General features: G+C 28.3%; 1 protein-coding gene across 1 annotated transcript in view; it reads left to right on the top strand.

Moving 5' to 3' along the window:
- The window catches only part of LOC107441504 (cell adhesion molecule Dscam1), a 410,456-nt gene that overhangs the window by 351,202 nt on the left and 34,353 nt on the right, over window positions 1-24,901 (top strand). The window contains exon 23 of the mRNA XM_043043537.2: window positions 4,738-4,810. Within this exon, the coding sequence (XP_042899471.2) occupies window positions 4,738-4,810 (73 nt within the window). The remainder of the gene's footprint in view (window positions 1-4,737; window positions 4,811-24,901) is intronic.

The following is a 24,901-nucleotide window of genomic DNA, read 5'->3' as shown; positions in this document are numbered from 1 at the left end:
ACGGCATGGTATTTGTGTTTTGTTCACATTGACAAAACTGCTTAATACCAACATATCTAATAACATATTGCTCTTTGCATCTGCGTGTTACAGTAACTGGTCAAGCTGGAAAATCTAACATCATGGAAAATCTAACATCTTTAAGATAATTGTCACGAACAATATACCAGCCAAGTATTTCAAATTGTACTTTCTAACTCAACATATAATGACCATCAACATTTCTTAGATGGTATGGGACAAGGATATGCATTTTCAATTGCAGAAAAAATAAATTTTTAAAAACCACCATATAAATTACGAATTTCGAGTTTTATACCATATTACGTATTTACATGGAAGTATTTCGGATCATATTATTAAGTTTAATTGTGCAAAATTTTCATGATATATGTGTAAAATGATGCCTTGTATAAAAAGCTTCATTTTTAGACCATTTCATAATTTTTTTTTAAAGATATTTTCAGACAGACATTTTCTTTCTCATTTCTAGTAATAATGAAAAACCGAAAATTAAAAAAATTTATAATATTTTTAAATTTTAAAATATTCTTCAATAATATAGCTATAAATAATCTTCAATAGTATAGCTTGCTTTAAAGTTTTTTTTATGCATAAATAAATTATTTATTATAGATTTTTTTGTATAAGATATAGATTTTTTAAAGATATTTTCAGACAGACATTTTCTTTCTCGTTTCTAGTAATAATGAAAAACCAAAAATTAAAAAAATTTATAATATTTTTAAATTTCAAAATATTTTCCTAATTGTATCTTCAATAGTATAGCTTGCTTTAAAGTTTTTTTTATGCATAAATAAATTATTTATTATAGATTTTTTTGGATAAATCTTGCATAAATTTGTTGAAAAATGAATACTTCTTTCAATAATAAAGAAAAATACATGAAAATAAAATAAAATAAATATATTTAAGAACACCAAGAAATTATTTCAATAATTAAATATCCCAGGATAAATGTTTAAATGAATTTTTAAAAATATCATTCAGATAAAACATAATAATAATGCACCAGCACGAGGAAAATCAAGTACAATTTTTTTCCTACCGTCTCAAAATAAGGACAATACATAAACACTAAAAAATATCAAAAAAAGTAAAAATATACATTCCAAGGTACTAGTTTATCTAATACATAACAACAGTTGTGTATATGATTAATAAGGAAAATAAATATAAGGCCTTAACTTTTCTTATCGCCGCATTTTATTCTTTATCTATTTCTTGAATAGAAAATGTGCATTGGTAGCCAAATATTTTTCTAATCAGGATTTTTCATGCCTAAGCAAAATATTTGTTTCCGTTGTAAAATATTTGGTGTGAGAAATATAATGTTTTATCCACCGCTTATCATATATTTAATCCAAATATATTTAATCATATATTTAATCCAAATTACCCAAATTTGCTATTTAACGCTTAATAATTCCATGAAACATATTTTTAATAATTATTTTTTCTTTTCGTATTTTTCCTTCCTTTAATTTCAGTTTTTTCAGTGATTTTGAACTAAAGAAAAGATAAAAGTTACAAAAATTAGCTATCACACATGAAAATTAAGGACTTTTACAACAGATACCCTGGGTCTTTCATCGTGGAAACTATGACTTTTAAGTAATTAAACTCTGTAGATGATAGATAGTAGTAATATGAAATCATAGAGTAAATAAAAATTTTATAATTATAACAAGTTAAAAATCACTAGATTTCCCCTATTACAACAAAATAGATTTAGGGATACAATATTATATGAAAAAGGATTTTAAGGATGACATTTCTATTTATTTATGATATCAATACAAAAAACGCGTCGTACTCTTCTTACAATTTTAATCCGTATTTTTGTACGTGTTCGACAAGCGTATACGACTACGGATAAGTTAGGATCTTTTCAAAAAAAATTCTACAATTCTACTGTTTTATATTAAAAATTACTATCGATGCTTAAAAAGAATGCATCTAATGTCGTCCATATATCTATCATCCTTTTATTTCCCTAAATAATAACTTAAAATTAAATTTAATATTCATTGTTACCAAATAACGTCAAATGAATGGTGATAAGCTTTATTCTTCTTTCTTCTTGAAAAAATCTCGCTATAGTTTAGAAACACGTTGTTTAAACATTTCTGTTTTAGAAGTTTCTGTCTTTTAAGAAATTTCGTTTTTTTTTTAGAAAATACAGAGTTACGTAATTCAGTTAACAATCTGTACCAAGCAGTCAACTCTAATTATGTATTTTAATACGTAATGAATGTATTTCAATACGTACTAAATACGTAATGAAAGAAAAACAGTTTCATTACATATTACTTTTACCGTACTTTTTTTGCTCAAAAATTTGGTTTAAATAGTTCACATAGTTCTCTTAGAAAGCATTCGATATTCTTGCTGCTAATTTCACTTTTTGCATACATCACAATAATTCTATATCTATTTTGACGAATTGGAAAACATAAGTGATGAATTTAAAAAATCCATTTGCTTAAAATAAATTTTTAATTATTATGTAATTTAATAGTAATTTACAGATCTTTGATTTGTAAGGAAAATACATTTTTACATTGGAATTTTTAAATAACGTTTTACATTGGAATTTTTACATAACGTTTTACATTGCAAGATTATCTCTTTCTCATTCAAATACTGTTTTAAAAATTCCAGAAAATATACTAACAGTCAATAACGTTTGAAAGTTTTACCATATTAAATTTTTGACTGCATTGCTTTACTTAATTTAACGTTGAACCAGCGTTTTTAAAACTGCTATTTCAAACACTAATAGCTTGCTATAAGTCTTTAACATTTTTTTGCTGCTTATTTTCGAAAATTACACACGACTTTTTTTATCATTTACAATACAAAATATTTCGTAATAATCATTAAATTTAAAGTCAAAGGATTTGACATTGATAATGTGATAAAGTGAGGTTAAAATGTAAAGATGTACTGCATAAAAGTAGTAACATTCAAAGTGCTTTTGCTTTATGTTAGAGAAACTTTAATTTTATTCTTATAGTAAAAAAACTTTACCATACTAAACTTCTTAAGTGATTAAATTTCAAAAAGCTTAATAATTCTTTAGAATGTTATCGTCTGCAGAAAAAAACTTATTTTGTTAAATAAAAAATAAAATTTTTATGTGAAGAATAATGCATTGAAGATATTATTTCAAGTCTGTGCATATTCTGATAATGTATATTGTTTTACTTTACCCCCACTGATAATTTGTCGGTTTTAAAGAATTTTTAGCAATGATGTAGATTTTAAACCAGAACGTAAACACATTTTTGTTTCAAATATTGGGACAAATTCGTATTTTTATAAAGATTTTTTTGATAAAAAAAACCAAATTGCATGCAAATTAAATTGAAAAAGAAATTTTAAGAGCCTCACACGATTATCCAAAAATTAATTATGAACATTAGTCAAGGAATATTTTGTAACTCATTTTTCAAAGTTTGAAAAATACTTATAATACAGAGTAGTACACTGATGTCCATAAATTAAGGATAATAGCAGCTTTGTAAAATCAAGGTTCGGAAAAAAACGTGATTAATTCGTGGAATCTAATATTGAACAAAAGAAAAAGAACAAAAAAGGACGTGTATATATAATACTGTTCATAAAAAACTACGACTCCTTTGAGCAATTATAAAAAAAAATATTTTTATAAAAACTTAATATAACACGGTTGCTATGATAATTAATGCATTGAACGTCTCCCATGAAACTAAATACACTACGTTCAATGCCTAGGCAGGCTGAGTATCAAGCTGATCTTGAGGAAGATTGCTCCATTCAGCAATCAATGCTCTTTGATGCNAACTTAATCTTAATATAACACGGTTGCTATGATAATTAATACATTGAACGTTTCCCATGAAACTAAATACACTACGTTCAATGCCTAGGCAGGCTGAGTATCAAGCTGATCTTGAGGAAGATTGCTCCATTCAGCAATCAATGCTCTTTGATGCTCCGGTACACATGTAGGAAGTGGTTAAGTGGCTGCAACTCGTCGGTGAAGTATGTTTCACACATCCTTAAGGCAGATCCTCAAAGGATTCCTAAGAAGGTTCCTTAAAGGCAGATGAGAATGCTGACCATTCCATACTATCAGATTGTGATTGCTCGGAGAGAACGGATTGTGTCATCCGAAAACTCAATTTCTGCGCCCATAGCCCTCCTAAACAAGAGTATATTTTTGCTTCAGAATGAGGTCCCAATATATTCACCCTTCATTCCGATTTGAACATGCAGATATGTTCATGAGCTCAGTATAATCCATCCCCAGAAACGAGCAATCGTTCAAAACCGTAACGAAGTCGTTAAGTAATATTGTCTTGGAGGTAACGCGTATCTGGCGTATATGAAAGTTTGGCATGAATTAGACTGCAAGCTGAACCTGGACTAGTCGGAAAACATTATTGCGTTCACATTGCATGATCCGTACTCCAAGCTAATCACGGATGGCAGCAAGGTGCCGTGAGCGGAACACGTCTGACAGGTCTGCGAGGATGGTTTGTATCGTAACTGTGTATCCGTAGCTGCAGATGGCGGACGAGACGGGTCGGATAGTTCCACAGGTAAAATTTTAACTTTAGAGAAATTCCAAGTGATTCTGAATTATCCTTAATTTATGCATATGAGTGCATATTTACATGCATGTGTATATTATGGATAGACGTGTAAAATTCTTTTTTTTTCACTTAGGGGAAATCGAAGATTTCGATGTAGCAATAGCAATGGCAGAAAAGTATGCAGCTTTCAGATTAAGCCAAACACGGTGAGTTTCAATTTATCTTAATTTTTCATTCGATTATCATTAAACTTAGTTTCCAGAAAAAGTGATTAAATTTGATTTAAAGCGTAATTAAATTGACAAGGACTAGCAATCATGAAGATTTTTCTGATTGAAATCAATGCTATTACATGAACAAGACGATGAACAACTAATTTATGCTCAAGTTGCACTTTTTCAACAATATTTTGTTTATCAACTATATCCCATGTAATTAATATAACAATGTCTAATATTAAATTTATTTTATATTTGGAGGAGTAATAAAACTTTGGAAAAATTTCAAAATACGTTAGAAAAATGTTAAAGAAAGAAAAAAAAACATTCTAAATCGTAATTTGGATTATACTCTCTGACGAAAAGTATCCGGTCACCCTGATGTCATGGTGGTGAAAACATAATGGTGTGGGGTGTTTATCGGGGTTTAGCCTGTGTCCATTAGTTCCTGTTGTTTCAAACATGAACTCTGAGAAGTATATGGACATTCTGGAAAATTTCTGCACTCCCAACTCTATGGAAATATTTCGAAAAATGTCCATTTTTCTTCCAGCGGGATAACTACTCTATTTACACATGGAGGCTCGCACAGACATGGTTTGCGAAAATGGGTGTTCAAAAACATGACCGGCCTTCTTAGAACCTCGGTCTAAAACCCACACACCTTTTGGACGTATTAGAACGCAGATTACGTAGCCAGCCAAATCGACCCTTATCACGGCAGCCACCCACTTCAGCTGTGATTGAAACCTGGATGTCAATTCCTATAGCCAACTATCAAGAACTGGTGAAAAGTCTTCCAAGACGTGGACTGGCGTTCATCGATATCGATGCAAAGGGGGAACCAATGTCATATTAATATTAGCCTTAGGAAGCTCATGCCAAGTACATGCCACAGGGTGTCCGGATATTTTTGGCCAGATAGTGTATATTAGAAAAATCCGATTTGCTATCGATTTTTAGATTTTTTGAACATGAAATTCAAAATTAATAAAACCTTTAACTAACTAAACAATTTTCTTCTAGGAATTATAAAAACCTTCTTTCAAAAAGAAGGTAAGGTAAAAATATTAAGTGGACGCCTGTTTCTCGCTGTGATTGATAATTGAAATGAAATTAAAGTAATGCATATCGAAAAATAATCTCGTCGAGATTGTGATGCTTTTTTTATAATTGTTTGTAAGAAACACTGCGCAAATTGATAGATTAATTAATTAATAAGGACTTGATTATTCCGGTACCACAGTCTTCATCACTATCCAACGGTTTGCGGTAGTATTTTTTCTTTTCGCAGTTGTGGTCAGCTAAACTACTAGTTGTGATCTATTTGACGAGATTCAATCAGATAATTTTGTACTTTTTTTTATCTGAAGCAAAGCTTTTCTTATTTTTTTTTAAAAAAAGTAGTTTTAGTGTTTTGATGTAAGAAAATTTTAGCGGTATTTTGCACAGTTATAAGCGAAAGTGTGGTAGCGCTTCGCGCTACCACGCCACAGGTCCTATGTCGATCCTCGGGCAGGACAAAGTTGACTCAGCCTTTCATCCCTTCAGTGGGTCGATAAATGAGTACCAAGCAAGCTTGGGAACTAAACACTGGGGGTTTCACGCTCGGCTGACCACCTAACCGAAACATTTGCTCCTGCACCCCAAGGTCAAGAAGCAGAAGTATGGAATGTAGGTAATTGTAGCTAAATTAAGTGACATGTAGCTAAATTGCATAAACCTAAAAAAATCATTGGGGAGGAAAAAAGGAAGCGGTAGAAGTCAATATCAGAAAGAATATTGATATTTTTAAGCGCTAAAAAAAGAGTTATATGAGTTTTGAAAAGGTTAATGTTTATAATCTATCTTTCGCGATAGATCAGTTTATTATATCAAACAATATTCTATAGTTTCATCACTATTTAATTGATAGATAAATTATAGAACAAAAACTAAACACAGTCGCGAATATTCGTTGCTTCACTGGAACCAAAAATACTAGTGTTCAAGGTTAAGGCATCTCTCATATTGCTGATTGTGGAGAGTTGGGGGTATGTGAGTTCAATCCTAGTTGCTGTTAAAACATTCAGCGTCTTTCGCAGCAAGATTCACGTTAAGTTTGCCGTGTGTGTAAGTACTCGAGTTGGTTGCAAGGTGGCGCCATCACTGCGTCTGACCAGGATCAAATTTAATGGGCATTGTGTAGAGCAATGAAAGAAAATAGAAGGCTAAGTGCCTAGCCATGAATGGGTGATAGACAGGGTTATTCATANCAAAAATACTAGTGTTCAAGGTTAAGGCATCTCTCATATTGCTGATTGTGGAGAGTTGGGGGTATGTGAGTTCAATCCTGGTTGCTGTTAAAGCATTCGGTGTCTTTCGCAGCAAGATGCACGTTATGTTTGCCGTGTGTGTAAGTACTCGAGTCGGTTGTAAGGTGGCGCCATCTCTGCGTCGCACAGCAATGAAAGAAAATAGAGGGCTAAGTGCCTAGCCATGAATGGGTGATAGACAGGGTTATTCATAATTCCTTTCGGGGTTTCGAAGCGTTATAGTAATAAAAGGAAGACGAATATGGCAAAAAAGAACATATGAAATTATTCCGAAAATATTCAGGTTTTAATTTAAGCAGTTGCCGGTAGATGGCAGCAACATATACTACTGAAGCCAGTTGTAGAAAAGGAAAATGGCGTTTACAGGCGGAGGGAATTATGAATAACCCTATATAAATTGATTGTTCAAGACGTGATATTGACAATCATTCATTCAGTAAATTTACCTTTATTCTTCTGATTCACCTTGAAAGCCCACAAAAAGTTATATTTCTACCAGTAGCTTTCTCTTGATAGCACTGCCTATATGCCCACACTAATGCTATTATAAGACGGTGTTTTTGAAAATAATCTTAAATAATTGAGTAGTTAGTTAGTAAACATTTGAAAACTTGAGAATTGAAAATGGGTTTCAAATAGCGATTATTTATGCGAAATTAATTTTTACCAACTGTTCAATATTTTAACTATTAAACTATAAATACCTATTATGTGTGGATTGATGAAGTCTAAAGATAAGATCTCGATACATCTAATTTCAATATGTGTTAAACTTATGTAAATTAGATTTGATAGAGTTTTCATTTCTCATCAATCGGAAAATTATTCCCTCTACATTTGAATCTCTACAATGTTGTATAATATCTGTCTCTTTTCTCCATTTCATACACTCTCTTGAGTTTCATGTTGCATCGATAATAAGAGTTTCATATACTAACACAGTTGCTTTGACGGAAAGCGACTTTTCCCTCAGGGAAGAGCTCCGTGTGATTTCCTATGCTATTCCGTAAACGAGAGCGTCTCCTGTATTTCGTAACACTGACGAGTGATTTGTTGGAGTTAAACCTCGAATTTGACGACACTCTCGCCATTTCTATTGTCAGATATATTTTATCAAATAATATCCGCCTTTTTGGGAGTGGTAATAAGATCAGGATTTGTGGCAGCTTTTATGAGAATTTACTCTCACTGTCTTTGTGAAATGTATGAATTCTCTAGGCGACTTGGCGACTGTATTATTGGCAAATGTTTCAGAATTCCACCCAGACATAAAAGTTATTATTGATGACTGAGAAAAATCTATTTCTTGGCATGGAAAGGTAGTAGTTTGCGAGAATAATAAATTTCAACTGTTCATAAATATAGTTTTAAAAAGTGACAGAACATACTTGGTTTCAGTTTAAAATTATAGGTGTTTGTTTCGGTTTACCAGAATAACTTTAAAATAAATTTTGGAAATGAGATGAGCAAATAATGGAAACTAAGTTTGTGGAATACATTTAATCTATTGCTGCTTTATAAAGTGGGTGTTTTCCGATCAACGTCTTTATTGAGATTTGGAAGTGTGAAAAAAAAACATAGAAACATATTAGAAGTTACAAACTGCAAAGAAAGAACCAAATCACACACTGAAACTATTCAATTGCTACTGAGGAAGACGAAATGAAAAACATCATGGTCAGTTTGGTTGTTCTGTGAAACAATGATTATAGGTAGGTAGAGTAGGCACTTTATTTACGTCACACTAGAGCTGCACAATGGTTTGTTGCGACTGTCTGGGAAATACCTCCGAGGATGATCCGAAGACATGCCATCGCTATTTTGAACCCATGAAGAGGGGATGGCTCCCCTGATTCGGTAGCCCAATGACCTACGAGCGAAATCGAGCACTGATACCGCGCACACTCAGTCCCTATGCAGGCTGATCAAAGCGGTCACCCTCCCACTCACTGACCACAGCTTGACTTCGGTGTTCTACAGGGAACCGTGTCTTTACGATCAGTCCAATGCGGGACGTTAAACAATGATGTGTTTCTATAAATCCCCTTTCAACTCTAATGCTTTCTTTTTCTCGTTAAATTAGTCATCTGTAGCTCTAGTATGTATGCCCTTTACGTAAGGATTGCAAAATTGTATACAAAGGAACGTCATTACGGAACATCCTGTCTAAAACAATCCTGCCCATTGAGCAATCATTATGTCCATTACTGACTATATTGTTTAAATTGAGATTTTATGTTTTTGCTGGATAGATTTAGCTTATAGATTTCATTAAGCCTGCAATTTTTTTTTCGAAAAATGAAAACTATACATACTTTTTTTTAAATTTAAAAATTATGATGTTTTATTGAATCACAAGAAGTCCTAACTTTCCTATCTAAAGAACGTAACACAGAATAATCAAATCAAGTTGGTTAATTTAAGACTACCATAATCTCTAAGCTTGCAATGTTTTATTTTGCAGAAGAGTATGTCATTTCAAGTTAAACTAACGAGTAAAGATTAATTGTTAAAAAAGAATTAAATTCTAAAAAACAAAATTGAGGTAAACAAAGCAGTAAATTATTGCTCATTACCTTACTACAAAAAATACTTATATGAATCAGGTCAGTCATAAAATTGTCAAATATCCTAGAAATTCTAAATATTTATTTACTAGCCATTACTTATTCTGAAGAATAATATTGCTAAGTACTCTCGGTAAATTTAAATAAAAATAACTGGCTTGTTTTAAATTCATTTAAACTCAAAATATTTATTTTACACATTTAGGGTTTTATACTACGTCATTCTCACATAATTTGCAGAATGTTTTATTTAGAATAAAATAGCATAAAAATATTAAACTAAATTTTCGTAATTATTAAATATCTAAGAAATATGCGTCATTTGAACAAAGTGAATTAAATGATTAGAAGTGAATTTATTTAAAACAAATTCGAATGAAATATCTACCTCTAAGTTGTTTTGCTTCGTCATATACTCTTTTTGCATTTTAGGTTTTATTTTAATGCATTGTTAACGTTTAAGACAAAATTTACTACGAAAAGACATTTTAGATTTGAAAGCATTTTTAAGAATTAGTAGGATACATGTGTGAGTGAAAAAAATGTGAACAATTACGTAATTTCTTAAAAATCGACATTTTTTGCATATAAATTAAAATGCATTTCACTTCGTATATTTCAGTGAATCTTTTACAAACAATCAAGAACTTCATTTTTAGTTACAGAGAATTGGTTCGTGTTTCATTTAGAAGTATTACGCAGCTGCATTCCTTTCCATCACTCCTCTGATCCCCTTCATTTTCTAAATTACTTCAGTTGAAGTACGTAAAAGAGAGTCTTGTCAGCAGACTTCTGTTGCCATGCAACCAAACATTCCAGTCACCAAATCTCTAATTACATTCTTTGATTTCCGTACTAGTTCGTAAATATTTTTCTGGCAACGGTGAAGCTACTTTCAACTTTCTCAATTACAATTTTGTAATGTTCATTCATATGTGAACAAACTGTCAGAACATGCACAAATATTCGAAAAGTATTACTGCGTTTAGTCAGTTTTTGTGAAAACTTCATTGCTTGAGTCACTTTCCTCATGCATTTTGTGGATAGAAAAGTAAAGATGTAAATAGGAAAATCTTTTAATAATGAATGAGGACAATTTGTTGACTACTGAGATAAGAAAAATTGTGTATTAACATAGTTACGGACAAATTATTCTTAAAAAACCGTATTATGCTAAATTTAGTTAGTATTTAAAATAGTAATAATTTATGTTAGGTGAAGAAAACTAAATAATTAAATTTTTTTACTTAAAACTTACGTTTAAATAGCTGTATAGCGTAACTAATTCAAAAAATTAGACTTTTCGATGCGGATAATTTTAAGTATTTCAAAGTTTGGAAAGAATTTCAACCGAAATTTAAGCCGATGTATAAACGAAAAACATCTCATACTGTACAAGTAACTGTAATTTGTTACAGAATTTTTGCACATTAGTCCTTTTGAATCTTGAAAGTTGTTAAAAAAATATGGAAATGTAACGTGTTTAATATAGGTTGTTATATAAGAATTTAAATATATACTTTGTGAAATGGATAATTTTATTAAATTTTTATAATTTTAAATAACAACATTAGTTCATAATTTGCTGTTTCAATGATTTTAATTTACACTAGAATAACACTAGAATTTATTTTTTATGCTGCACGTGATTTTTTCTAACACTTCAAGATCACTTTCCAATATACAGTGTTTTTTTTTTCAAATGACATTTTTTTTAAATCTATTTTTTCGAAATATACAAGTTTAAAAACGTTATATATATAATAGGGGATCGCATAAATGTTGCGACAACCTAGGGGAGTTACGGCACATCATCAGTATAAAAATATAGTGGATATAGCGTCATACGCCGCTATTGGTGCTTTTCTATTATGAATTATTTCTTCGTGTGATCCTGAACAGGTCATAATAGGAAAGAGCACTATTTATTGAATTATAAAAAATTTAATATTTTTTTTTTACTTTATCTCAATATTTCAAGCCTCTTTTTATAAAGATACAATTCAGTTATTTGAGTTTCAAAAATGTTATTTCTTTCAGAATCTAGATATTTTTCAGTTCTTAAGTTATAATCAATGATGACAAGTCAAATAAAAAATATGCCCTTACTCCTATTACTGCAGTTTGTATTGATACTTTTATGAATAAATTATATATCTTTTAAATATTAGCCCTTGGAAAACTGTTTCCGAATCTAATGTTAAGGATTCGCTAAATATTTACTGTATTTAAAAGGCTTCACATAGTATTAGATTTTTCTCCATAGTATTATATTTGTATTTAAATATGCAAAATAAATAAAAACAAACATTAAAATTCATATGATTTACTTAAATGGGGCATTCTTTATGAGATAGCAACGAGAGACAATGATTAACGAAACGAATAGGGAAAAATTTACTACGTATCATTCTAGTAAATTATTTTAATGAGCTCAATGGCAATAATTTAATACGCAAAATATTACTTCCGTGCATGCTGAAATGTTAGAAATTACTTTTACAATCGGGTCAATCTAAGTAAAAAGAAGATAGAAATGTAACAGCTTTTGCATGCTGCTTATGAAACCATGGTTTTACATCCTAGTTTTGCACTTTGTTATGAATTATGTCAATAGATGGCGTCTGTGACGAGAAACATATGAAACCATGCATTCTTCTTTGACTGCGTGACATTGCCACTGCAAATGGTGATTAATTTGAAAACATAATTTTTTAGATTTGTCAGTTAAAATTACCTGTTAATGAATTTTGTAGCTTAATTTAATGAGTTTTGTACCTAAATTTTATGAGTTTTGTAGCTAAATTAGGTTTGGTGAGAAAAAAATTTTTTTTTCTTTCCTTGCATTTACAGAAAACCGAATTTTTTGATCTCCATCGTTTTTTAATCTAATTTTTAAATCGTTGGTCACTTTTACGATTGACATTTTTCAGCTTTATTTTGAGCATTCAATTACTTATGTTCTTGTAATTTCAAAATTATTAATTGGAAAATTGTCTGGGGAAGTGTATAATTTATTTAGCTCTTACACATAAAATTTTTCTCTGAAAATATGAGAAAACATTATTTCTTTTGAGGAGTTTATTTCAAATCAAATAATTTAAAACTAAGCAAGTTTCTTTGTCAACCTTTATCATGACAGTTTTAATTATTTTGTTTTCTTTCTCAACTCTTACTTTCCAAACGCTTTTATTTTCTGTTTCTATAAAATGGATTAAAAATGAAAAGATCAAGATAAGATATTCTCCCCTTTTAAACCAAACTTTCGAATTTTTCAACTGATAAATCTAATGGAAAACAGACTGGATCAGTGCTTTTAGTTAATGTGACATAATTTTTCTACATTGGTGAAAAATGCTGATAAGCTAAAGCATGTTTTAAGAAACCAAAATTAAAACAAAAACTGATTTGACTTTTTAAACAATTTTTACTGTTGAAACATTATCTTGCAGACTGTATAGTCATTTAAAATAAAAATTAATAAAATCTTCTAAGTTAAAGTCAATGTTAGTTCGTACTTTTAAATTAATGACTGTAAATTTACTAATCAATTTTCAAGAAATAGTTTAAAATGCGCAGTGAGTCATTCCTTCAAATTTTTAACTACTATATTATTTTGTTTTATGACAAATCTGATAAGCATTTTTTCTGACAAATTTGAGCAAATAAATTTCGATACATTAAAAAAAATCGAATATGGTTTTAACAAGATTATATAGAAGATTAAAAAGTATGGAATTAATTTGTCGCAAAAAGATAGTTGTGGAAAATGTATTATTTCATACATTATCATGAATTATCCTTTTAGATATACATCGTAAAAAATCCATGTACAACTACGGACAAATGCTGGCAGCAGAGACTCCCAACTAAGTCCGTAAAAAATATTTAAGTCTTAATTTATGAATCACCTATAATTTCACATTGTAGCAAATGTAGTATTAGCCCGTAAAATAAACAGCATTGCCTATGAAATAACAATTGGTGAGTTAAAGATCCATAGAAAGAGAATGAACTCTGCTCATAAAATAACACAATAGATGCAAGAAGATGCTTTTTAAGAGAACTGGCAATACCAGGTCCGTGAAAGGAACATGGAGACGACAAAAAAATGCTACAATTTCAAGACCAATACCAGGATTGTGACTATGTGGTCAGCATTGAACATATACCGCCTTTACTTTACGCAGAATTTGGTAATCATAAACCAGAGGCTGGGTGGACTTCAAGTTTGCAATCTGGCAAGGAAATTGCATTATGATATAAGCAACTTTTATTTGACTATTCCTGAAAATAACTAGCAAAATAGCATGAATATTAAAAACAACTTTCTAAACTGTATAAAAAGAAAACAGTGTTTTTTTTTCTGTTTTTCATAATCAGAAATTTTAATTAAATCATGAAAGCAAAGTTTAATTGCAAATACAAATAATATCATGCTGAGGCTAACCATTGCAATCTTTAACTGATAGATGCTAAGCACGCATCAGATGTTAAGACTGTGACTGTATTTTAGACTGTGACTGTGTTTTAACATGCATAATACAGATTTGATTTTTGTTACATAGAAATTGATGCATTTTCGGAATCCAAATATAGTTTGTAGCGCAACTACCACTACGATATTTAAACATCGACTTGTATACCACCAGTATATAAGACATGCTAACTCGATTCAATCTTGAGTTAACTTTTGATCGAAGAAAGTTGATATTGTGGATAACCTTCAAGTTAATCAATATTTAAGTTGCTTAATGTTAAATTACTGTATTTGACAAAAAAACTTTTGGATGACGAAGGAAATCGGAACAATGACACTCTGAATAATTAAGAAATTGATATAAATCAATCAATTAAAAAACATTGTTTTTTAAGTTTTAAAATATGAGATGGAACTATGTCAGTTTCATGCTGTAATACGTAGCTCAATTTTTTGACCATGCCAAAGGAATAACTTGCGCTCAATGGGTTCGATTGCTTTAACTACGTAATTACATTGCTTTCGAGTACTCAGCTTAGCATTATCGTTATAAGTTATTTTATAAAATGTTATTTTTTAAAATATTATTTTTCAAAATGTTATTTTTTCAAATGTTATCGTGAGAGATTTTAATCTTGATTTTAATGTTGTTTTGATTTTTTTTATCAATCTAAAAGGATAAGTTTTCAGAAATGATGCTGAATATGTTTTATTTTTGTTTTGATGGGGTTTACTACTACAACCTCTTTTTGATTAATCGTATGTTTTAAAGCCAACAAAAATGACAAAATATAATAATAAATTTAAAAAAAATTAAGTAATTTTTGCTTTATTAACTGTTTTGACATACATCTTTTAGAATTTCCTGCAGTTTTGTGCAGAATTTCGCTGTGTTGTTAAGTACAGATGTATTGATTGCTTATTTCATTTACCCAGAACGAATATTAGATATTCAGATTCAATATTTTAGAAAAATTATTGATAATTTAAAAACATTATAAAACGCTTAACAACAGAGATCGATAAAGTCACCTAAAAGCCACAAGACTCTCGTGACCTCCCGGATCTAAATTTAAGTAAAAAGTATAATTAAAAGTATAATCACAGATTATTTGAAAAAAAATATTATTTGGCTATTTATCATATGTTGGAACAAGAAGAATAAAAAGAGATAACTGTTTTTCATTCGAAAAATAATTTAACAATGAAAAATGAAGTATTTAAAATACTTATAGTATTTCTATCAAATGAATTACTTTTTTCTTTGTAAAATTATAAACTATTTCTCAACTATAAATTTAGTTCCTTTTTCTCATAAATATTACTTCGTGAACTCTTGATTCTTTCCCTATAAGATTTTATTATAGCCCTGTTAGTAACATAGAAGAAAAATAATATTTCGTTCAGCCAAAAAATATTTCAGTTCTGTCACGGATTATATTTGATTCATTCTGAGTTTTGAAATCCCTAATTTGCAATTTAGAAACTTCAAAAAAATATATATGTGTCTGGTTTTTAAATTGAACAGAAATGTCTGCTGGGTTTCAAAACAAAAATCAAATTAAAACGAAATAATAAAAATATAATTTTAAACGGCTAATAGCTTCATACTGTGCAATGTAAGCTTTTTGTTTCTTTCTTTCAAAGAATACTTCATGTTAAAAATATCAACAATAATCCTTTTCTCTTCAGGATTTAAACTAGTTTTGCTCGTGTTACTAAAGGAAAAAATCTGATATTTCTATCAGAGATTATTTTTTTAGGCATCCTAATAGCGAAATACATTATTTAAATTTTTACAAAAAAGTCAGCTGTTTTTTTTTCAATTGAAAAGCATTAAAAAGTTAAATATTATAACGAAAATAATTTCAATAACAAATAAACTTTTAAAGTAGTGTCAATTTTTTTTTCATTATTGATTAAATTTTGATTTTTCATCGAATAAGACTTTAAATCATTTTTGCTTGGATAGAGTAAAAAGATTTCTAATTATTTTCTTGTCAGAAACTTTTAATTATTTAGTAACTCTAAATGCATGCATTTAATTTGGAACTAAAAAAAAGTGTACTAGGTGCTTAAGTAAACAGAACTGGAAAAAACAAAAAACATGAGAAAAAAAGAAATAATTTTAAAATTGTTAAAGTTAAAATTGTTTTCTAAACAATAATCCCATATACTTTTATCTAAATATTATTCCTTGTTTCAATTTATGTTCTTTTTCTAATAAGATTTTATTTCTTTTCGTAATGCGGATAAAAGAAAAAAATACTTTTAATTGTTTATCTGTCAAAAAAATCATGTTAGTTCTGTTGCGGATTATTTGTTAGTTACCCTTAATGGAAATCCCTAAATTAAAACGTAAAAGAAGGAGTATCAAATGGGCTGGATTTTCAAGGAAACATTGAAAAATTGAGAGTAACGAAAAAAAGAGGAAAAAAAACGCTCCTCATCAAGCTAAGTTAAAAATGGTTTCTAAACAATAATTTTATCTACACATTTTATAAATATTATTCCTTGCTTAAACTTTCGATCTTTTTCCAGTAAGATGCTATTTATGTTTGTAATGCTGAAAGAAGGAAAAATAGTTTTAAATATTTTTCTGTCAAAAAAGCTTGCTAGTTCTGTCACGCATTATTTAATAGAAATCCCTAATTTTGATTAAAAAAAAAGAAGTATGTACTGGGAATTTAAGTTAACAGCATCTTTCAATTATTTCTCTGTCAAATAAGCCTGTCAGTTCTGTCACGGATTATTTGTTAGTCACCCTTAATGGAAATCCCTAATTTTGAAAATCAGAAGAAAAGAAAAGTGTACAGGGTACTTAAGTTAACAGCATAGAAGAAAATGAAAAGGCCTTAAAAAACGAAATAACTCAAAAATTTTTAAACTTATAAAGAATTTTTTAACAATAATTTTATCTAATTTTCTTATATATATTATTTCTTGCTTAAACTTTTGAACTTTTTTCTAATCAAATATTATTCCTGCTTGTAAAACGGAAAAAAACTACACTTTCAATTATTTCTCTGTCAAATAAGCCTGTCAGTTCTGTCACGGATTATTTGTTAGTCACCCTTAATGGAAATCCCTAATTTTGAAAATCAGAAAAAACAAACGTGTACCGGGTACTCAAGTGAACAGCATCGAAAAAAAAAACGAAATAAGGAGGGAAAAAAATTCCTCATCAGATACATAGAAAAACACTCAAGAAATCTAAAATTTCAGTTTTCTTATTTGCCGGACGGGAGAAGGCGCAGATCAAATTTACATTCGAAATTACTAAAACATTTTTTTCCCTCCACTCAAAAAAGAAGAAAAAAACTTTTTCTCGCTCTTTTCTAACATTCGAAAGCAAACAGGTATTAAAAAACTAAGTTTCCTCGGAGAGGAAGTAATTCCGTCTTTAAATGACCTTTGGATGGGCACAAGCTTTTTATATTATTCTGGAAGAAATTCCTCTTCTGAAGTTGTTTACTAAGTTGAAGCAATTACCTGACTCCGTTAGACTTCTGATTCGAGATCTCTCATTTCCGCCAAGCTTGTCATTTCTTATAATGTTTTTTTTTCCACGCCAACTTCGTTTTTATAGCTTTGAGATATAATATTCTAGATGCAAATCAATATTTGAGAGTTTGCTGAGTCTACAAGCAGTATTTAAAGCAACGACACGGTTTTGTGTATTTCGGCTGGAATAAAATGTTTACTCTTGTTGTTTTTTTGAAGAAAAGTAAATAAAGTAGAGGGATTGAGAAATTTATTTTGAGACCAAAAATAATGTATATGCTACAAAAAATGTAAAAAAAGTTTTAAAATATTAAAAATTTATATTATATATATATATACGCATAATAATATAATTTAGAACTTTGTTTATATTNTATGATGTTTGGTGTTTTCAATATAAATGTAAACAACAGCAATCTCGAGCTCTTGACCTGCTCTACTTCATGTTAGAAAGTAGAAAGCTGCTTACTACAGATTAATCTGCGAAGCGATATTTTCAAACAGATAATTTTGTCTTTAATAGAAGAATATGTAATTTCTGAGTTCAAATCTGCTGCCTATTAAAATATATTAATGATATTAAGTAATTCTGGGGAGTTTGAAGTGAAAATATGTTTGAGCTATTTTGAAATGTATTGTTAAAAACGGTGACATTGTTGCTAGATTTAGAAAGATCAGAAAGCACTCTTGTTTGTGAATATAACCGTGTGAGCTGATAAAGAGGTTATATCTTATTTTCTTTATTCTGTTTTCTTGAATTTTAATGTTTTTTATAAGATACATAAAAAAATTCAATGTTTTTTTATAATTATTTTATTTTTATAATTTTTCATTTTCTCTTTTAATTAATCTTATTATTTTCCATGTTTTCTCAACACTAAAACTTATTTTTTGAGTTCTATATACTTGCAGCTTATGCATACTTAATAAAATTTACTAATTCTCTTCGTTTTTATCTCATTTTTTATCCTTTTTGTCTTCATTGCGCTATGTTTTAGTGATTATATTTAATGCAGTTTTAGGGCTTAATATTATCTACTGTTTACTTACTTTCGTTTTCATTTTGTTTCCATTTTTAATTTTGTTTTCTAATTTCGTGTGTTGAGGGCATCATTCTTAGAACCAATTTTTATGGATTTCTGCAGTAATAATAATAATTTAGAGCATGTTAAAATCTGTGTAAAACGAGCAAATAATGATTCTTTTTAAATAATTTTTAATTTTCTAAAATCAATGAAATTACATAATTAAATATCAACCTTATTAATTATAAACTTTAAATTATTCGGTATAATATTATTACTTTGCACACATCCACTTTCGGATCAATCCTAGGTATTTTACATATTAAACGCTCTGCTGTATTGCAGTAGGAACGCGCCATAAGACATCACTTTAATCATTAAATGTTACTGGGAAATAGCATAGAAATTATACGCATTTTCTTTTAATCAAGCTATCTAGAAATTGCTTGTTGAGTAAATTAATAGAGAGTACAGTTGAAAGTACAGTTACGACTACATATAATATTGTTTCAATTTTAAGAGATGGCTGTTTGATTTTAAACAAATAGCAAAAAACAAAGGCTGAAATATTCCGAATGAAAATTATTAAAACATTATAAATTTTCCTTCAACTATTCAGTATTTTTCATTTTGTATTTCATTCAACTTGAAAATAATAATTATGAAGTGAAGGAAATGGACACAAGAAGTTAATTTTTTAAAAGTTTACTTTGAAGGAAGTTAAATATTTTGAAACAAAATTAGACCCCATATGATCACAAGGTGATAACTGTATGGATTCGCTTTTTAAAGTATTTAATTTATTTCATTCTTTGAAAGGAATAAATCATCGGCTCAAAGCATTATTGTCATGTATTTATAAGTTGATTTATCAATCCTCAACCTTTTTTTTATTTAATTACTACCTTGCGAAACATCATTTAACTTTGCGTGATATTCTGCGTTATACAAAATTATATTTCGTATATTATGCTTTCACAGTTATTTTATTTATAATAAAGTTAAAAATCTTAGCGCATATAAAAAAACAAGAATTTAAAACATAGGTATACATTTGTAATAATATTCATTTTGGATGTAAGAAGGAATGCAAAAGTAATTGTTTTCTTTAGGCAATTTTGGGAAATCTTAAATTTAATAAGATATATGAAATAAAAAAAGCATAAAATCTTAGGATTCGTCTACCTATATCTAAGTATGTTAAAGCATTCAGTGATTCGTTTTCTCAATAAAAATGGTAATTAGGAATAAATATTCTGATAATAATACAAATACAATACAAATCGTTACAACACAAATCAATACAATACAAATTGATGAAATACGAATTGATACATTACAAATTGGTGCCATAAAAATTGATACAGTGCAAATTCATGAAATTGCAATTTTTTTTTATTAATTTGCACATGAGGTAATTATACGCTGTAGTTTCTTCTGCGTAGTTTAAGAAATATATTAGAACGAAATTGAAAAGAGAAATATAGATATTAAAAATGTCATTTTAGTGGTTTTTATTAAACTTGATGTTTAATAAAAACCACTAAAATGACATTTTTAATATCTATATGGAGTAAATTATAGAAAAGCATAACATAAGGAAAAACGTGAGAAATTACTAAAAATAAATAAACCTAACCTGAATTGTATTGGAACCTCAAGGGAAATTCTTGGCATTTTGCTTTACAATTGTAAAACACAATGCTCTTCCTATGAAAGTTAACTTTAAATATTGTTTGAGCTTTCAATAAATTTTTCTAGACTGTGGTTTAGAAAGAGGAACTGCACTGAAATAAAAAAATTGCTCTCTAGAACTAACTGCTCTAGAAATTGCTCTCTTTAAAACTAACTTTCTTTTTGAGTATAAATTGTTTCAAATTTATGCTTTTTACAGTTTCTACCGTATTATTACTCTAAGTATGAATCATTTAGTCCTGGTAGTAAAATTATATCTGACTTATGTTAGCTTTTTTTATTCATTCTTTTCATTGAACATTCCAAAACACACATTATATTCTTTGTCTAATGGCATAAAGTTTTGTTTGAGCATTGAAGAGTTTGTAAGAAATACCATGTTTTAAAAATTTATTCGACTATTTTAACTATCAAGTTTAATAAAGTTAAATGCATTATTTAAATATACAATTGAATTGGAAAATAAGTTAAATTTATCTAAATTAATATTTATTAGGGTATTTACGAATTGAATTCACAGCTTCATAAGTTTAAAGCAAAAAATATTTAAAACCTTCTAAATGAATGTCAGAAAATATCGGAATTCTCTATTTGATGACAGAAAAAAATATTACTATTCTGGAGATAAAAAAAATTAGAATTATCTGAAGAACTTAGATCAAATTTTCTGAGCAACTCATGGTGGTCTTTGATTTCATAAAATATATTTCGAAAAAAAATTAAGTGTTTTATAGAATTCTGATTCTTAGAAACTTTTATGTAATAACTTTATAAACCATTTCTGGAAAGAAGAGAATGCCATTTTTGAAAAGCCGATGTCATTCCGAAAGAAATAGATAAAAAAATTCCGGATCAAATTACAGTAAAAAGTACCGACACTCCAGATGGGAGGTATTTTTTACCAGGAAATGAAATACAGAACATATTACGGAACGAAAAATCTGGTATAGCATAGTTTTTACAGTAATAATTACCGTAAAATCCTTTTGTCAATCTAATTAAATAACTATTACTGTTCAAATTAAGATATATTTCGTCAATGGTAAAAAGGGATTTTAGGATAAAATGGATTTTACAGATGATGCATCCAAAGTACCGGTTTTTTATGGTAGGCATCAGTGCATAGATAAGATTCACCTTCAGAACTGGGGAATTTTTTTAAATTTTACAAATTGAAAAGATATTAGTTCGAAATTCTATATTATTAATGATAATGTGATAAATAGGATTGCATTTGATATGATTGGAAGGAATTAAAAGCATTGAAATTGGCTGCAGCAGTGGAAGATTTGTGAAAAGATAAAGATTTCAGCGAAATATGAATTTAAATGTGTAATTAATAATTTAATGAATAAAAATAGTGACACTATTTGAAACAACTACATTTGTTTAATAAATAGATAATATCATTTTAAATTGCAAGCAGAGTTATTTATAAACTGTTAAATGTAATATAGATTTAGATTTTTTCGATTTTCAATGCCATGTAGTTTTCAGGGTCTCCTTTTTATAGATCACTTAAAATATTCAGTTAAAATAAAAGGGGAATAGTGGCCATAAGTGTCGCCACTAAGAGAAAAAAAATCATTACACATTTAGACATTATGCACAAAGAAACACAAGTACTGGTGCAATAACCGCACTGTTCGGTGATGACATATCTGGCAAAATATTCTGGTTAATAAACCGAAATATACGGTACTTAAACCTGTCATTTGTTAATTTTTTAGTATATTTATTAATTAATAGTAAATAAATGAAGGGCAATGATTTTACAAAAAAAATTGGTCTGTAAAAACTATAGTTCTTATTACCATATTTAGTAAAAATTGCAATACTGAAAAGTAAATTTTACCGAATAATATATTTTTATGCTACGCTCTTTACTATTATGATACAATTGCTAAATTTACCAAATTTTATCTCTTAATATGAAGCCATCTCTGTTTTAGAAAACTACCTTTGAAAAAATACCATACTTTCACATAGAGTCAGAAACACGGTAAATTTTACTGCATTATGGCAGTTTTGTACCACATTTAGTAAAAAATACAAAGTATTTTAACTGAGTAAATAATTTTTTTGCTCTTCAGTATCACGATGAAACTACTGAATTTAACCCAATTTACCAAATTTTATAACTTAATAATAAACTATATTTTATTGTTAATCTAACCAAAATTATTACCAAAGCGCTTCGGTAAAAATTACAGTTATAAAACTCTTTCGATTGGATTTAATTTCAAATAAAATTTCTTTGATTTGAAATAAAATCTCGTTGGAAAAAAGTACTTGAAATTTTACATTAACGTGTGAAGTTAAGCAGACATGTTTTTTTGCGCGTTAAAACTTTACTCGAATTGCACAAAGAATAAATAAATAAATAAAGATAATTAAATGTAAGTGATAATGTTAATGTTTCTTTTCTAATAATGTTTTATAATGTTTTTAGTCATTATATTTTCGACTACCTTTTTGCTAGTTTCACTAACGAGTCATTTATTTATAACTTCAAACTTACAATAATTCCGTCATTAAAATTTTCTTTGTCCAGTTAAAGGTTCAAGTGATTTGTATAATAAATCATACGTTTTAAAGTGGCGATAACGATTAAAAAGTAAATTTGTGTTAAAAACGAGTAAATTTGTGTTAAAAACGAGTAAAAGTAAGTGATGTTTAAAACTAAAGTGATGTTAAATAACAACAGTATATCTTTTTAGAGAATTTATAACGGTTCTAATTACAAAATGCAGTTTGAAAAACACTGTACATATTTTTAATGATTATAAGTGAAAAGGGGTCTAACAAAGAAAATGACTTGGATCATTTTCTAAATTTTAAAGCATTGCTTCTAAATCGCAATTAAATTTTTTGTCGTTAGACGTTTTTCCTTAAACATTTAATGAATTATTTGTATTTTAAAAAATATTCAGTGAAAAAAAATATGTTTTAACAAATAATTATTTCAATACGAATGAATCGGAAAATTATTTCGCTAAATTTTGTATCATATTTATATTCCTTATCGCTACAAATGTTTCGTTATGGACTAAATTATTATTAAATTGATCATAATGATTAAAGTAATTAATCATAAATTTTTATCAAATGGGAATTTAATAAAAATGTATTTTTTAACGGTAATTTTTTATAAAATTTCGAAATTCTTCTCAAAAAAACTAATTAAGCATTATTTAAAAATGAAAAGTTTCTTAGAATATTTTATTTTAAACTCAGTATGAATTGTATTATATCTAAATTTTATTTCAAGACTTTGTATCTTGTGAATCATGATATTAAAATAAAATATTATATATATTAAACATTATGAATTCGATAGCGAACTTAATTTCAAATTAAATATGACGTAAATTGAATACGCATGGTAACATAAAAATATCTAAAGTCAGTTAATTAAGATAGAGTAGGCTTATCGAAATTAATTTTATTTTTCTTAAATAAACATAGCATGAAATTTATTCCAAAATTAACTGACAATACAGATTGTGAACATTATGAAGAAATAAAAATTCAGTTCCGTATTTCTAAGGAATAATGAACAGTCCTTTCTTGCATAGTTTATAAGCGCTGCCCGGATATCTTTGTTAATTACCTGTTTAGAAAATATAAGAATAACCATGATGATCAAACTATTATTAACAATGACCAAGAATGATCACAGACAAAATAAACATAAATAATTAGTGTAAACAATTTTCCAGGAAACGAGTTTATTTCAAGAAATTTACAGACTGCGATATTCACTAACACCTATTCAAAAATAGAATAAACATTAGAGTTCTTTGCAAGAGATTATACGAATAACGAGTTTCATTGTCTCTCTCTATTCAGTGTAAAATTCACCAGAAGAGGAGATTATTTTTTTTCCTGATTTCATTTCCTGCCTTGCTCTCTTCACTCTATTGTTTAATTATCGATTTCAGTGTGCAAACAGAGAAAATTAATGATCTTCATTGTTTCATTAGGATGAAAGATGGTAAAGTAAATACAATACTTTCGTCTCCATCCATGTTAGAGAAGAGATTCGCTTTCCCATGATGCATTGGACGTCATTTGTTTCTATATGCGTCATTTCAATCCTTTATAAATTGCGAAGGATTAAGTGAAAAAACGAGTTTCAGATGCTTGTATGTTAAATTTGAAAATTAAAGTTTATGTACACGTTAAGTAACTTATTCCCTTTTCACTATTTACATTGCAGAGGGGATTATCTTACATAAATGAATATTAAAATAGGTGGTTGCCATTTTCTTTATAAATAAATATACTTCCTAAAATTCTCATTAAATTTATAATTTATTTCTAATATTGCAATTCAAAGTGCATTTCAATAAGGATATATTTACATATTGCATATATGGTTTTGAAATGGGGTAGTGACAAACGGCACAAAAGCTGAATATATATATATATATATGATCGTCATATCATAGATATGATATATATATTATATGATATATATATATGTATAT

The sequence above is a fragment of the Parasteatoda tepidariorum genome, chromosome 8 (genome assembly GCF_043381705.1).
Source record: "Parasteatoda tepidariorum isolate YZ-2023 chromosome 8, CAS_Ptep_4.0, whole genome shotgun sequence".
NCBI lineage: Eukaryota > Metazoa > Arthropoda > Arachnida > Araneae > Theridiidae > Parasteatoda > Parasteatoda tepidariorum.
This window is presented reverse-complemented; position numbering and strand designations above follow the sequence as displayed.